General features: G+C 51.5%; 1 protein-coding gene across 1 annotated transcript; it reads left to right on the forward strand.

Annotated features, from left to right (window-relative positions):
• The first annotated feature begins 11,350 nt into the window (after positions 1 to 11,350).
• On the forward strand, positions 11,351 to 12,493 carry LOC136489005 (uncharacterized). Its single transcript, XM_066485761.1, has 3 exons — positions 11,351 to 11,516; positions 11,712 to 11,877; positions 11,983 to 12,493. Exons 1-3 carry the CDS (start codon positions 11,351 to 11,353, stop codon positions 12,491 to 12,493), a joined length of 843 nt encoding a protein of 280 aa, XP_066341858.1.
• Positions 12,494 to 16,881: the final 4,388 nt, after the last annotated feature.

Raw genomic sequence — 16,881 nt, forward strand, 5'->3', positions numbered from 1 at the left:
ACCACCTTGTCGCTGACCTTGAACAAACCTTTGCGAAACTCCGGGCAAACGGCATCAAACTCAATCCCAAAAAATGCGTTTTCGGGGTCCCGAGGGGCATGCTGCTCGGCTTCATCGTCTCCGAGCATGGCATCAAAGCCAACCCGGAGAAGATATCAGCCATCACAAGGATGGGCCCGATCCAAAACATAAAGGGGGTTCAGCGAATCATAGGGTGCCTTGCCGCCCTCAGCCGATTTATTTCGCGCCTCGGTGAATGAGGACTCCCTCTTTATCAACTCTTGAAGAAATCTGACCGCTTTGAGTGGACAGCCGAAGCTCAGGAGGCGCTTGACATGGTTAAATGATTTTTAACTAAACCCCCGGTCCTAGTTCCTCCATGCAACAGAGAATCCCTCCTACTATATATATCGGCCACCACCCAAGTGGTCAGCTCTACCTTGGTGGTAGAGCGAGAGGAAGAGGGGCACGCCTTCAAGGTGCAGTGCCCTATGTATTTCATTAGCGAGGTGTTATCCGACTCCAAAGCCTGCTACTCCCAAATCCAGAAACTCCTCTACACCGTCCTCGTCACCAAGAGGAAGCTACACCACTACTTCAAATCACACCCTATAACAGTTGTGACATCGTTCCCCCTCAGCGAGGTCGTCCATAGCCATGATGCTACGGGAAGAACTGTAAAGTGGGCGCTCGAGCTGATGGATCAGGACATTTCTTATGCCCCCCGAACAGTGATCAAATCTTAGGTACTGGCTGACTTCATCGTAGAGTGGACCGAGGTCCAGATGCCACCAGCAGTCGTTGATCAAGAGTACTGGACAATGTACTTCGATGGATCGCTAATGAAGAAGGGTGCTGGAGCAGGACTAGTTTTTGTATCCCCCCGCAGGGTCCACATGAGGTACATGGTTCGGCTCCATTTCCCCTCATCAAACAATACTGCAGAATACGAAGCACTCATAACGGCCTACGAATCGCCATCGAGCTAGGCATTCGACACCTCGACGTCAGGGGCGACTCTCAGCTGGTCGTCAACCAGGTCATGAAGGAGTCATGCTGCCACGACGCCAAGATGGAGGCATACTGTCAAGAAGTCCAACGGCTAGAGGATAGATTCGACGGCCTCGAACTCAATCACATCCCAAGGCGCCTCAACAAAGCAGCCGACACCCTCATGAAAGCAGCGTCCGGCCGAGAGCCAGTCCCGATAGGCGTCTTTGCGAGCGATCAACACAAACCCTCAGTACACTATGCGGGGTCAGAACAAGCCGACGATGGCCCATCTAGTCCGACCCCAGGAGCCGATCCGCCAACTGCTCCGCCCGACCCCGAGGTTATGGAGTTTGAAGAGGACCCAATAGTGGGGTCCGACCCTCCTGATGATTGGAGAACGCTTTACCTCAACTACCTCCTCCATGACATACTACCGGCAGACAAGACGGAAGCCCGATGGCTCACGCGACGCGCCAAGTCCTTCGTTCTTGTAGAGGGCGAACTCTACAAATATAGTCACATCGGTATTCTGCAACTCTGTATCCCTGGCGAACAGGGGAAGCTCCTGCTGGGCGACATCCACGGTGGAATCTACAGTCATCATGCCACACCAAGAACCTTGGTTGGAAATGCATTCCGACAAGGCTTTTACTGGCCCACCGCAGTAGCCGATGCCGAGCAAATTGTGTGCACCTGCGAAGGGTGTCAGTATTACGCTCGGCAAACACACCTCCCGGCCTAGGCACTCTAGATGATCCCCATCACGTGGCCCTTCACGGTCTGGGGGCTCGACCTGGTTGGGCCACTCAAAAAGGCGCCCAGGGGCTTCACCCACCTGCTTGTCACCATAGACAAGTTTACAAAATGGATTGAAGCTCGACCAATTTCCACGATCAAATCCGAGCAAGCTGTGCTATTCTTCCTCGACATCATCCATCGCTTTGGAGTACCGAACTCCATCATCACAGACAACGGCACGCAGTTCACCGGCAGGAAATTCGTTCGATTCTATGATGAACAACACATCCGGATCGATTGGGCAGCCGTCGCACACCCCCGGACGAACGGGCAGGTCGAGCGTGCAAATGGCATGCTCCTTCAAGGCCTCAAACCCAGAATTTTCAACCGGTTGAACAAGTTCGGCGCGCGCTGGCTCACTGAGCTCCCGGCCGTGCTCTAGAGCCTAAGAACAACTCCTAGCCAGGCCACCGGCTACACACCTTTCTTCATGGTCTACGGTTCTGAGGCCATTCTCCCAACAGACCTCGACTATGGAGCACCAAGAATCAGAGCATACGATGAATAGGGGGCTGAGGCATCTCACCAAGATGCCATGGACCAGCTAGATGAAGCCCATGACATCGCCCTCCTCCGTTCAGCTAAGTACCAGTAGGCGTTGCGATGGTACCACAACTGACGGATACGGGGTCGAGCCTTCAACGTCAGGGAGCTCGTCCTCCGCCTTGTATAGAGCAACAAGGACCGCCACAAACTCTCCCCGCCCTGGGAAGGGCCCTACGTCGTCGCGGAAGTACTTCGCCCGGGCGCCTACATGCTGAAAACCATCAACGGTGAGGTCTTCACCAACGCCTGGAACATTGAGCAGCTACGTTGTTTTTACCCTTAAAATAAGCGTATACTCTTCCTTATCAGTTTTTGTCATTACAAAACCTCGATCCTTAGTGACTTCCGACCCTTGCAAATCGCGAGGGATCAGACCTCACTCGGGGGCTGACATGAGTAATAAAAGCACGCATTACGCTTGCAAAAACCTCCTGTGTTATATTTGCAAATATTCTCTAAATTTTCCATTCTTATAAACAAGTCCTAAGGGGTAAGATTTTGGGAACAAATTCTGAATACAACTGGTAGGACTGCGGGAGACCTACGCCCCAGTGGCTGCAACCTCTTTGCTCACCAGCTCAATCAGAATTAGTTCGCCCACATTCCTAGTTTCTTACGACTTGGACCGTGAGAAGGGTCGGAGGGCACTAAAACCTTTTCTACAAAAAAGAGAAAGATAAAAAATTGCTTGCCATAAGCAAAAGATAAAAATTTGTTCATTTTTTGCACAAATTCGCCACTTACAAAGTGATTTCATTACAAAAAGGACTAATATACTTATAAATTTAGAGGACTGTTTACTCGGGGGCTTCCCCACAAAATTATTCAATTACAGTCTCTGCTTAGCTTTACTAAAGTACTGCTGCGATCGCCGCGCCACGCTCTCCATCGGCGACGCCCGGGGCGTGTACATGGGCCAGCTCGTCTACTGCGGTCGCCGCGCCATGCTCTCCATCGGCGACGCCCGGGGCATGTACATGGGCCAGCTCGTCTACTGCGGCCGCCGTGCCATGCTCTTCATCGGCGATGCCCGGGGCGCGTACACGGGCCAGCTCATCTACTACGGCCACCACGCCACACTCTCCATCGGCGACATCCCGCCGCTTCGCGGGATCCTCGAAGGCGCCGTCATCTGCAATGCCTTTGCCGGGGCGTCCGGGGACTACGCCATCGTCGTCAGCCGCAACCCTGACAGCAACGCCTCCACCAGGGCATCGGCAGACTACGCCATCGTCGTCAGCCGCAACCCCGACAGCGATGCCTCCGCCAGGGCGTCCGAGGACTACGCCATCATCGCTAGCCACAACCCTGACAACGGCGTTAGAGCAAGAAATGCCTCCTACCAAGGGAGGAACACAGCAAATGACGGTGAAGTCGACAACGTACGGCGCCCACCAGCGCTCCTTCTCCTTCGGTAGCAATGACTCCTCAGCAAGGGCGGCATGCACCATCTCATCTACGTGGGATGACCTCTGGCTCGACATCATGCTCTAGATTCATGAGCGGATTTGTGAGTTTTCTCTTTCTCTGGCATTACTCTTCCTCACTCAGGAACCGCCGTGATGCACGAATGCATTCGGCGGAAAGGGAGAAGAAGGAGAGGTAGTGGCTCAGAGGCAGAAGGGGAGATGGGATGAGAACTCCCCTCCCCCTCCCTATTTAAAGAGGAGGCACTGCAGCTAAGGAAAGGTGAAAGGTTGGACGAAAAACCTTCTCCCTTCCCCCCCCTTAAATACGGAATCAATGCTGATAGACACCTGAGGGGACGCGCCAGAACTGACGGGACGCGCCCCGGTCGACGAGGCGCCCCCCGGTCAAACTGGACACTACTTGGGTGGGGCCCGCCACTGACCCACTCTGGACGCGGCAATTAAGGCGCCCACATGGGCAGACGACCCTTCGCCTCCCCATGCAGGACCACGGAATGATCCGATGATAGGACCTCTGTAAAGGAGAGCCCAATGGCTCTCCTGGGTCGACCATGCAGCCCAGGAGAGACAATGAACGAACGTCCAAAGAAAGATAAGCATCTCTGCCTTCTTACTTTACGCGTTAAAGATTTATTACCGAACTTCCGACCCCGTCAAACAGCGGGGACACAAACATCACTCGGGGGCTACCGAGGATGTCTACCAGTCTAGACATCCTCTTCACCTAACCCCTCCGTACGCTTGAAACTAGGGGTGCGGAATACGGGCATAGAACTTTGAGTAAAACTGGATGAACTAGCAGACCCTACGCCTCGGTAGCTATGGTGTTTCTGTTCATCAGAAAAATCATACTCAATGCCCCTCGTGTCTCCAGCTTCGACGTCTGCCTTCTCAAGAAGGGTTCGGAGGGGTCCGCCTACAGAATCTCCCCCAAAGGAGAAGCTGTCAGGTTGCCCAAGTTAATTAAACGGCTTGGACCGCCACCGAGATACGAAAAACAAAGAATAGCGATTCTTATGCAGGTTACTCCAACCTCATCACAAACATTAGGGCCCGAACCCCGCACGGACACATCTAGTAGAAGCTTTCCGTCACTCATACCACCAAGGTAACGTTACCGACCCCGCCTTCATTTCGATTATATTATACATATGCAAAATGTTGCAACGCTTTGTGTCGCGTCACGAAACGGCCGTCGCCTCATTCGATATAGGTGGCAGTAGGCCGAGGTTCGAAGGCCGGCCCGCGAAGGGCTCGAGGCTGCCTCGTGCCAAACAAGAGCCAGGGAGAAGTAAACGAGACGAGCCCTAGCGGCCCTGCCCAACCCCGCTTAGAAGCGGACAGGGACGTCTCAACCTTTTCTCGTTTGATTCTAACCCCAAGCCAAAACCATAGAATCTCCATCGAGGAGAGGCCATCGGGCCTCCTGAGCCTATCGAACAGCTCGGGCATCTGCTAGGAGGCGGGTTAAGAAGTTGTGGAGTGCCACCAGAGGGCTCTGTCGACCCCATCAGCAAATGATGGACCCGGATTCCACACGAACGTACCCGTTAGCGAGCTCATTGAGCGCGATACTCGAGCTGTCGAGGCAAGTGTCATTTACTCAGCCCCTCCGATTACGAAAATCGAGGATGGGGTAACACGCAAATTATGGCCGACCCCTATCAGACCCTGACAAGGCCTAGGGGCTCGAGCCGCTCAATACATGGACACAGGTTCAAAGGCCCTACCTTGCCGAGCCCATAGAGTCCCCATTTGGGGAATTTTGTTGGAAGACAGGGCGGGGAATATTGCAATTTCATCCAAGGACTTCACCGACCCTGTCACCAAAACCACGGAATGGGATTCCATCTGAACGTTCTAGTCTCCAGTAACCCCCGACCCTAGCAAATGCAGGGGGTCAGACCTTACTCGGGGGCTAGTTAAGGTACGGCTACCTCCCTTCCTTCTTTTGAAACAATCTCCTCGCATCAAGACCAGTGGCAAGATTCGGGGGAACAGATTGGTAAGATCACAAAAAATCAAACAAAACGAAATTACGAAGCAAAATCACGAAACTGCATCCAGACTCAAAAATACCGACACTTGTTCACATATTACATATAAGTTGTTCTCAAAATTATTCGACTAACTACTCCCGCGAAGGGAGAACCATCTCTTTCAGATTATCCGCCAGGTTTTTCGCAAGGGGAGCAACCATCTTCTCAATTGCCTCCAGCTCATTATCCTCATAGGTAGACGGGAAACCTTCGCTCATCACATTTAGGTTGATCTCCTTCTCGTAATGAGCATGGGTGACGGTGAAGGCATGGGTGATCCCAATGTGAAAAGCACTCTCCTCAAGCTAGCCCACCCAAGCCGTGATACCTACAGCACAAGCCACGAGCGGGCTGGTCTCCACCGGCTCCACCACCTTTAGGGCATCAAGGACCACCCCGACCATAGCTTGCAGAAGATCGTGCTCATCGCTCTCAGTCTGAAGGGTCCTTCATACATGCGCAAGCTCCTTTTCTAGCTTGATAGAGACGTTTTCGGTGCTCAACCTTTGGCTCACTATGTCACCGAGATCCACTCGGAGAGAACCGACCACCTCGACGTCCTCATCCACCTTCTGCTGGAGGGCCATGGCCCTACTCTCGGCCTTTCGCCTGAGGTCCCGCTCCATCTCTAGCTCCTTTAGGACCTCACCGGCCTTCTCATTAGCCGCGGCATTCCTCTGCAGTAGCTCATCTCGCTCCTTTTGGGGCCTGGCGATCTCCACCTCATCCAGCTTTGACCTCGCCAACAAATCCTCAAACATCACGTGGGCCTCCTCCGCGTCCTGACGTGCCTGGGCCTCCCGCTTCTAGGCGGTAGCAAGCTGTGCGGCCATGTCTGCTCGCAGCTGGGCCTCCTCAGAAAGGTGATCCCACTCCGCCTTCTGCTCGCGGAGGAATCAGGATTTATTTCGGCTACGAGCAATAAGAATTTGAAGAGGAAGAAGACTGGTATCAGAAATGCGAAAACATAAAAACATGCGAAGAAAGAAGAAAACCAAGCGAATACCTGGGTAGTAGGAACAACGATTTCACGCAGGGCTCCTCTGGCCTGGTCTAGGGCATCCAGCATGGTCGAGATTCCAGTGTCAAGACCCTCCCGCTCCATGCTCTCGGCATGATCATCGAGCGAGAAAAGAGCCGACGTCAAATCCTGGGCGGCCATCCACTGGAGCGGCGGCTCCCCCCACACGGGGGAGCGGCTTCCTCCCGACAAAGGGGCTGGGGGCGGCTACCTCCTGACCCTATGCGGCACCACCACCATGCTCGAGGACCCTCCGACTGGACCCTCCTTCATCTAGGCCGCTTTGAGCACCACAGGCGGATCCACCTGGGCCCCCGGTGGCGCGGATTGCACTATGCCCTCGAGCGCCGCCACGGCTGCGCCCGGCTAATCCTGGCTTGGCGTGGTCACGACCACCTCTACCGGCGGTACGTGGCCCTCGGCCGGCTGTACCATGTCCGCCATGGAGGAAGCCGCCTGCTCGGTAACCACCGCGGGCGTGGGCGCCACCACAGGCACCGTCGGGTCGGCCAACACGGCTCCAACATCGGCACCACTCCTGCCCGAAACAGGGGTGACACCAGGCGACGCCATCCATCCCACTTGAATGGCGAGGCTCTTCTTGGGCGCCAGCCCTAGGGGGTGACCTGTCCGCAAGAACCTACACAAAGGTAATAGCCATTAGGTCAAAATAGAAATGGAAAAAGGATGAAAACAGGGGAATCAGCAGCTTACGCTGATGCCCTTGGCCGGCGGAAGCGTTTTGGGGACGGATCCCCAGATCCCTGCCCCGACTCATCTAGGCGGGACCATTTCGAACCTGCCCCCTGCTCCGAGGCAGGGGGCTCATCTCCCTCACCTTGTGGGGCGCGGCACTAGAGCCGCTCCCCTCCATCGTCACCTCAGGGTTGGCGGCGGCAAGCCCGCCTTCCCCCATCCACCGATCCTCGCCCGGCACGCCGTGCGAAGCGGCGGACTCTCCGGCCTCCACCGACTCACTTCCCTCCGCGTGGAACGGGAATGGTCCCTGCACGGACGAGTGGGTACTTGTCAGCATGTCCTCGTCCTCCAGGACACCCCAATACACATCGACGACTACCTCATCGTCATCATTGTCATCATCGTCGTCATCATCACTGCTCACGTCCTCCCCCCGATCCCATGCCTCCTGCTTCAGTCGTTTCGCCTTCTTCATCTGCTCCCTTGCTTTCTTGTCCCGCTCGGTCGCGAGTCGATTCGCCGCCGCCACGGCCTTGTCCTTTGGCAGCAGAACCGGACTATCTTTGAAGACGAGCCCCCCCGGCTGGTCCCAACGTCGCAAAAGCAAGTATAAAAAAAATGGAGATTCAGGAAAAAGAAAGAGCACGGGAGAAGAGGGCTTACGAATTCGAAGAACCCAGGTTCCGGCCGCATTGGGGGATGTCCGGGCACCGGATACACAATGTCGAGGACGCTGCCTTTGGAATCCTTCGTCGGCTTCATCGCCTCCTTAATGCGCTGTGCCACTTCCAAAAAAGGGAGCGCCTCATCAACAAGCACCGTCCCCTCGAACGACATCCCAGGCATCATCCGATGCAGGGGAAGCACGTGCGCCATCAGCGGCGCCACCCTCCTCGCATGATAGGCGCTGATAATCCCCATCCCCTTTACGCCCCGTTCCTTTAGGGCTTGGAGGGCGGAAAGAAGGTCGGAGAGGTGTTTCTTGTCTTTGAACTGGACGCCCCAAGCCCATGACTCCGGAGCCTTTTCAATAAGGCGCCCGGTGTACCTCGGTAGGGTGGCACTCACATCATCCCTGACATAGAACCACTATGAGTGCCATCCCTTGTTGGAGGTCGCCAGACGCATGAATAGGTAACCCTTCGACCGGGTATGGCGTAGATGAACGCTGGCACATCCCATCGGCACGCTCACATCCTTCCCCCCAAACTTCTTCTTTGACAAACTAATGGTAAAGAAATACTGCCACAGATCGAAATGGGGATCGATCCCCAGGAAACCCTCGCACAGGGCAACAAATGCCGCCATATGTTGAACCCCATTGGGAGTTAGATGCTGCAGCTCCGCCTCATAATAATCCAGTAGCCCCCAAAGGAATCTATGTGCGGGTACCGCAAATCCTCGCTCATGGAAGATGGCAAAAGAAATGACATACCCTTCGGGCGGCGCTGGCTCACCCTCATCACCAGGTAGCAGCCACTCCTGGATGGCGGACAGCAGGCGGAGAAGGCCATGGTGGACGAGGCCCTCCAAACGCCGTGAGGTGATGCTAGATCTGCCCCACAACTCCATTGAAGCAATTGAGGAGAAAGGTGGGCGCGAGCTCGACGACGGCTACAGGGCAGGCGCAAGCTTGACAACAGCTACAACACGGATGCAAGCCGGTCAACGGTGGCGGTGCGGGCGCAGGAGGCTAGGGCGATTGACAGTGGATGTTTCAGAATGCAAAGGCAAGGGAGCGAAATACGGAACCTTGGGGGCGAACCCCGTGGTTTTATATGGGCGACGGACATGAGAAGGGCAACCGTCCGCCTCGATCTCTGGGCCTGCCATGTGCACCACCGCGTCACGTCGCGGGACACGCGCCCGCAGTCCCTATCCTTTCCCACCGAAAATCACGGTGGACGGTTCGCCTTCCCCAGGCGAATCCAGACTCTCTTCCCACCTGGGGAAGGCAGGTTACAAAGATTTTTTCTATTTGGCCCACCTAGGGCCTAGAAGCTCGGCGGCCAGCCCAACTGAGGATGGATCCGTGAATGATCTGAAATCAAGGGCGCCAGTATTACTGGGATCTCGGTCCACGGACAAGCCCCGGTTAGGTCAGCCCTGAATGAGATCCCCGCGAACGGGATACCACGACCCCCTCGAAAAAATATCCAGTTGACGAAAAACTAAGTCCTTCAGCCTTGCCCATGAAGGGTCCGATACAACCCCCTGGGCGACCCTGCTCAAATCACCTGGGGGCTCAGGGGCTACACCCATCGGGTGCGCTCGCGCACACCCTCTGGCAAAGTAACTCCGACGAAATCAAAAACACCCTCCAGGCGATTCTATCCGAATCACCTTGAGGCTCGGGGGCTACTGTCGGGGACCTAATACTAGGGTACCCTAGAAGGTGGAACCAATAACCACCGAGCGTTAAAAACTTCTGGACGAATAAGGGCACCGTAACGTCTCTTGCTCGAATGACAGGAGTTTTGGTTCCGTCTCGCCCGACGCCTTTGAGATAGCTCTGCCTCGCTCAAGGGCTCAGGGCTAGTCTCCATCTCGCCCGATGCCTTTGAGATAGCTCTACCTCTCCCGAGGGCTCAGGGCTAGTCTCTGTCTCGACGCCTTTGAGATAGCTCTGCCTCGCCCGAGGGCTCAGGGCTAGTCTCTGTCTTGCCCAACGCCTTTGGAGCAAGCTCGGTCTTGCCCGAGGGCTGAGGGATAGACTCCACCACACTCGACGCCTTTGAGATAGCTCTGCCTCGCCCGAGGGCTCAGGGCTAGTCTCTGTCTTGCGCGACGCCTTTGGGGCGGGCTCGGTTTCGCCCGAGGGCTGAGGGCTAAAGACTGGTTTCATCTTACCTGACAAATTCTCCCCGTTCCCTCATGATGATGCGTATAGGGCAAGACAAGACGTTCGGGTCAACCATGGCTCCAAGGACCATACCCTATGCCCTAGCAGGAAAAGTACTACCAGGGAATGATGGGATAGGTGCTTTAGACCCTTCCGGGCACTGCAGAGCCCGAAAGGTATTACAGGTGCGTGCTCCTCGCCCTGTAGAGTTGTAGACACCGCCTTCAGCTCTGGGACACGGAACCCGACGAAGATATATGACAACCGCTACAATCTAGAAAAGGATTTGCAACCTCCATGAACGACGGATATTCCATCACCACGCTATGGACCCAAGGGAGCGGCGCTCGCTTCCCGACCCCTCAGGTCCACCAAGTCAGAAGACTCATAGGAACCAGAAGGCGTGCGGAGCAAGGCTGGGGGAGACTCATAAGTCAAAACCACTGTACTGCAGCCCATACCCTGCGTAGGGCAGCATTCTGTAACCAACCTGACATTCTACAGAGGCATCGACAGTATTGTAGGCGCTTATCTTCCTTCGCACTCATCAGAATGAAGAACTAGGCTGGGTAGAGGTGAGCCACAAGACGTAGGGTACGCATCCTAAAGCCCTCACCCTTGTAAAGCTAGCCCCTTCATCTATAAAAGGGGAGGTGCTTCCTCCATCAAAGGGACCAATCTTTGACGGCATAGTACACAACACTCACATAGTCAAGCTGCGATCAAGCTCTTGGCCTCCTTTCAACCCTTCCATCAAAGACTTGAGACCAGTCCCTCTCTCGATCGTTTGTACCCCCTACTACGAACCGTTCACGGTGCTAATAACACGAGCAGCAACAAACTAGATGTAGGGACATTCGTCCCGAACCAGTATAAATCTTGTGTCCTTTAGCACACCATCCAAGCCTAACACACATTACTATAAATTTACTTGTCGGTGCTTGTACGAAACACCGACAGGGCCCAAGATAAAGATGCCATGATGGGCACCATCCAGGCCATGGATTCACATATGACGTGTGAGGTATGTGGAAACATTGGCCATTCGGGGAATGATTGCTCCAAAACTTATGAAGAAGCTGCCTTCATCAACAACGGGTTTCACCAACTAGGTAGTAACGGGTGGAACAACCAATCCTGCCCGCAAGGTAATTCGAATCACAATTCAAATTACAACTCGAATCAACCTTCTTTGAAAGACTTGGTACTAGGCCAAGGAAAAATAAATGAGAGTTTGACTAAAAAGCTTACAACTAATGATAAAATTCTTGAAAATATAAATTCTCAAATCGAAGGTTTAACTTCTGCTGTTAAAAATCAATTGAGCTTTATTAAAATGATAGAAACACAATTAGCTCAAATAGCTGCTGCAATTCCTATTGATTGTAATGCAAAGCTTCCTACTCAACCTAAGAATTCTCATGAAAATATAAAAGCAGTGACCACGAGGGGTGGTAAGACCACTCGTGATCCACTAAATCCTAACCAGTCTGTAGGGGAAGCAAGAGGGTGATAGGAGGCCAAACCTTCAACGATAGAAAAAGAAAAAGAACAAGAAGAGGAGACGGCACCAAAAGACTTTGTCGACACTAGCTACCTTCCGTTTCCCATAAGGAACCGCAAGCAGGTCGTAGATGAGCAATTCGCTCATTTTCTTGAGATGATCGAGAAGATACATGTAAGTGTCTCCCTGACGGACGTCTTGCATGTACCTTCCTATGCCAAGTACATCAAGGACATCATCAACAACAAGCGACCAGTACCATCCACGGAGATCGTCAAGCTATCAGAAGAGTCTAGCGCTACTATACTTGACTTTCCTAGAAAGAAGAAGGATCTTGGGTACCCCACAATCTCATGCTCCATCGGGATCCAATATTTCGACCAAGCCTTGTGTGACCTTGGGGCTAGCGTGAGCGTTATGCCCACGGCCATCTTTGACAAGCTGAACCTTACGCAATTGACGCCAACACCAATGATGCTCCAGCTGGCCAATTCGATGGTCCGCTACCCGGCAAGAATAGCCGAAGATATTCCGGTGAAAATTCAACATTGCTACGTCCCTATCGACTTCGTGGTGCTCGACATGGAGGTCACAAAAGAATCAACCCTCATTTTTAGGTGACCCTTCCTAAGCACTGCAAAAGCCCAAATTGATGTTGGAGCCAGAGAAATCCGCTTCAATATCCATGGTAATGAAGAAAAATTCACCTTCAGGCCCAGGAAGCACCAATGCTCCATGATTTGTATCAAGTATGGGCCGAACCCACAAGGACTAATGGAGGTCCATATCCAACCTCAAATGGTGGATAGGCCTATGAAAAAGAACGAAGAAATAAAAAAGAAGCCATAGCAGAAAAAAATTAAACAAATGACAAAAGAAAAGATCCCAAAAGCCATTTTCACAACACCAAGAAAAACAATCCAGTGTGGAAACCAAAAGAAGATCAAAGTCCACCACCACACCACCAAGAACAAACAAGATGCTGTGGAGGCCAAAGAAAGAGCAGACCTCTGCATCCACTTCTCTAGGATTGGGCGCTCCATCAAGCAAGAACTAAATAGGGAAGGGTCCTACTCATTAGACATTAAAAGGTGAGTCCTTGCCATAGGGAAGTCTAGCATGGTTTAAGTCTCATGTACGTGATTAGCATATTTTAGTTCTGTTAGGCTGATCATTGGTAGAATTATATGGCAACTTAGTGGTGATGATGGTTTCAACTTTGTGTGCAGATCGATGAGCTATGTAGAGAGAAATCAATAGAGGTCAGTGAAGGTTTGTATGCACTACCATGTGGTCCTAATACCTAAGTCCAAGTCTATGCAGCTTGCAGTATTAATGGAGTTAGGTATAGCACTATTGACCACGAGAAATCCCTGCATACACAGAACAGTGGTGTCATGACCGCCGTCACACATGAAGGCCAATCAGTGGAATTTCATGGTGTCCTTAGAGAAGTTATTCAGTTGATGTATAACTCTAGCGTACAAAGCCATAGGACAGTGGTTCTTCTGCACTGTGACTGGTACAATCTAGATGGCACTACAAAGTCTGTAGGCATTGACAATGACGGACATTACAGATCTGCAACATTAAATCATTCTGGTACAAGAATGACCCTTTCATTCTTGCGACAAAGGTAAGGAAGATTTTTTATTTGCAGGACACCTCCTTGGGTAAAGATTGGCGGGTCATGTAGAAGTTTGAACATAGGGACATGTATGACATGAATGAAATAGAGCCTATAGTGCACCAAGATGATCATTGTTCTGACAATGAGCATGAAGTCCTACTGGGTGATAGTGATCAGGTTATGCACGAAGCTAGTCATGATGGAGAAGGCACAATCATTGAAGGTAATTTAGAAGACCTTCTAAGAGATAAGAGGGAAGCAGTTGGCATACTTGAAGGCAGCGAGGATGAAGATGAGGATAAAGATGATACTGGAAACCAGTATTGCAGTGATGATAGTAATTGTGGCGGTAGAGATCACATGTCTAGAGATGATGATGACTTGTAGGAGATTTCATGTATAATCTTTGGGAAAGTATGTATTCTAAAACTGCACTTTGCTTTGGATTTCTGGCTTTATATTCTGAACATGTTCGGTATGCTCATTTGTTATAAACTTGTGCTTCAGCGGACACATAGGCTTTGTCCATCGAGGTCAGTACTGCACTATGCGGACTGTTTGTTGTGTACATGACTATTCCATTCAACTACAACTAGTACTTGTTAAAGGTTCATATACACTGCATAAGCCATTAACATAAAGCATTCCTTTCACACAGCATGCTTCAACCACTACGACGAGATCATTAATTAGTTCGACCAGCATGCCAAGTATGTATACTAATACGTGTCTGGTTTACCAAATTGAGGCACAAAGCAACCCTTGCATGGTTGCCAATAGTGAATTGAATGCAGGAGGAAAGCCTCTATAGTTATTTCACTCCAAAAACACAGCCACAATAGTCGAGGGGGCAGACTGACGAGTGAAGAGGAGTTGCTTTCATAATCAATTTCTCTTGGTTGGTTTTGTAGAGGCATGCAGCAGCTAGCTAGAGATGGCTACACTTTTTATTATCCAATGAGTGATCAAATGGACAGCGGCGGACTTTCTAGTGTGTGCAGTAAAAATGCAACAACTATGCCTCCTCCGTTGTGCATTAAATCGAGGCAACATGTTCAGATGAACTCCTCGATGCATGGTTCTTGCAAATTCAACAAATTTTATCAAAGACATGAGTTGGGTTCACCATAGATCAAAGCCACTCATGACTACTACCACTACTGATATGTTCTTTGTTCACCAAACCGAGGCACAAAGGTACCCTTGCATAGTCGGCAAGAGTGAGAAGTGTCCGGCCCAGTCAGATGGACGATGCTCGGACCATCAAGTGCACATGAAGATAATGGTAAACATTACTTTGTGAACCAAAATGTTTGCACAAATGCACAGTGCCATCTAACCATAAGAGGAGAGTAGTGTGATCCCACTACTCAAAGGCATCTAGCTATTACCTAGACATACTAGTTCTAACTACAGATGATTAACATGACTTCACACGAGGCAACATACTAGACCTCTCCGCCATGCGTGAACCGGTGTGGCCAGATGATCCCTTTAGCCCATCCAGCGCTGGTTCCTCGCCAAAGGCCGTGTGCCTTTACTAGGACATGCGCCTTGGCGTCGGCCTCATTCCAACCATGGGGCATATGATTGGGGCAGACGAGGCACACTAGGCTACCAAATGGGCTAGCATGGATGAACAGATTTGATCCTGTGGGCACAGGCATTGGGTAGCCGTGCAGACGATCATCATCGAAGTCCATCATGATGTTTCTCGGAGAGCCCTTAGACTCGCCCACGGCCTTAGTGGACGGTGAGGGGGACCATGATGGTGGAGTAGACCTGCTCCTGCCAGGAGCTCATCCAGCAGCAGTGAGCGGACCAAGCGATGGCAAGCGTGAGGGACCGCATCGAGGCCGGCGGTAGCGAGTGAACCACCAGTGCCGGTGGCATCAGCGTCATTGTTGAGGGCGACTGGGAGAGAAATGGTAGCCTAGAAGATGGCCTACAGTAGTGCAATGGGAACGCTGATCTCCCATGACTAGACGTCGGCACCGCCTCTACTGACAATAACCCAGGGTGCGCCATCGGCCCTGACTCCGCTAAACCACAGAAGGAAGCAGGGACTAGAGCCGGTCCACCCTTCCTCGATGTGGACCTATAGAGATTCATTGGGATGGCCTTCATGGCAACCGACAGGGAGGCAGAGGTGGCGACTTTGTGAGGCAAGGCGAGGGCTTTTGTGCAATGCAAGGTGGAATGAAACAATTGGAATTGGAGCGAGATAAAGATTTATTTTTTTCCAAACCGCTGTGCGTCGCCTCAGGTGCCGTCGCACTACCTCAGGAATCGCAACCGTATTACACCGGGGAACGCATGTTCGACTGGAGATGCAGGAGCAATGGCATACCCAACCGATGATACGGCATGACGATACCAAATGTATGGCCGTCGAACTTTCTATTTAGGCGAGACTTGTTTAGATGAGCTCCTCATGGCATGTTTGTTGCAAGTTCAACAAATTTTATTAGATACGTGCAAACAAGATGAGTTGGGTTCACCACAGATCAAATCCACTCATGACTACTGATACTACAAACAAATGCACACAGATCGCTACGACACTCAAAACTACGAAAGACACGTTTTCTATCCGACGCATTCAAATATATGGTGGAAGGACTTTCTTACGTGCACAGTAGAATTTCAACACCTATGGCTACTCTGTTCTGCATTTAGGCCAGGCTTGCTCCTATCAAAGAAACCTTGCGTGGTTGCCGAGAGCAAAGTGACGAGTTGGGTTCAACACAAATCAAAGCCACTCATGACTACTACTACCACTACTGATACATGTTTGGTTCACCAAACCAAGGCACAAAGCAACCCATTTAGGTTTACAATGCTCGGACCATCATGTGTGCACAAAGATAATGGTAAACGATACTTTGCGAACCAAAATGTTTGCACAAATGCGCACATCACATGCATAATAAGAGGATATCAGTGCTACTAGATAGAAAGATAATGACAAACTAGTCTTCATATATATGTGGATTGCAGCAACGATCGAGTTCAGCCTACGTAACCATGCCTTCATCTTCCATAATAATAAGAGGAGAGCAGTGCCATCCCGCTACTCAAAGTCATCCAACTACTACCTAGACATACTATTTCTAACTATAGATGATTAACATGACTTCATTATAATTCTAATGGCACCTGGCAACAAACTAGTCCTAACTACATATGTTGACATGACTTGATACTACTAATGATGAGTGCCATCCCACACCTCTACACAAGTCATGCAATAAGGGAACCAACAGGTGCGACCAAAATCCAACACCCATAAGGTAAATTAGCCTTGGTTGAAGCCAGCAAGCCTCTCTGCCATGGTGAACCGGCGTGGCCAGACGATCCCTTTAGGCCATTTAGCCCT

The sequence above is a fragment of the Miscanthus floridulus genome, chromosome 10, assembly GCF_019320115.1.
Source record: "Miscanthus floridulus cultivar M001 chromosome 10, ASM1932011v1, whole genome shotgun sequence".
NCBI classification, from domain to species: domain Eukaryota; kingdom Viridiplantae; phylum Streptophyta; class Magnoliopsida; order Poales; family Poaceae; genus Miscanthus; species Miscanthus floridulus.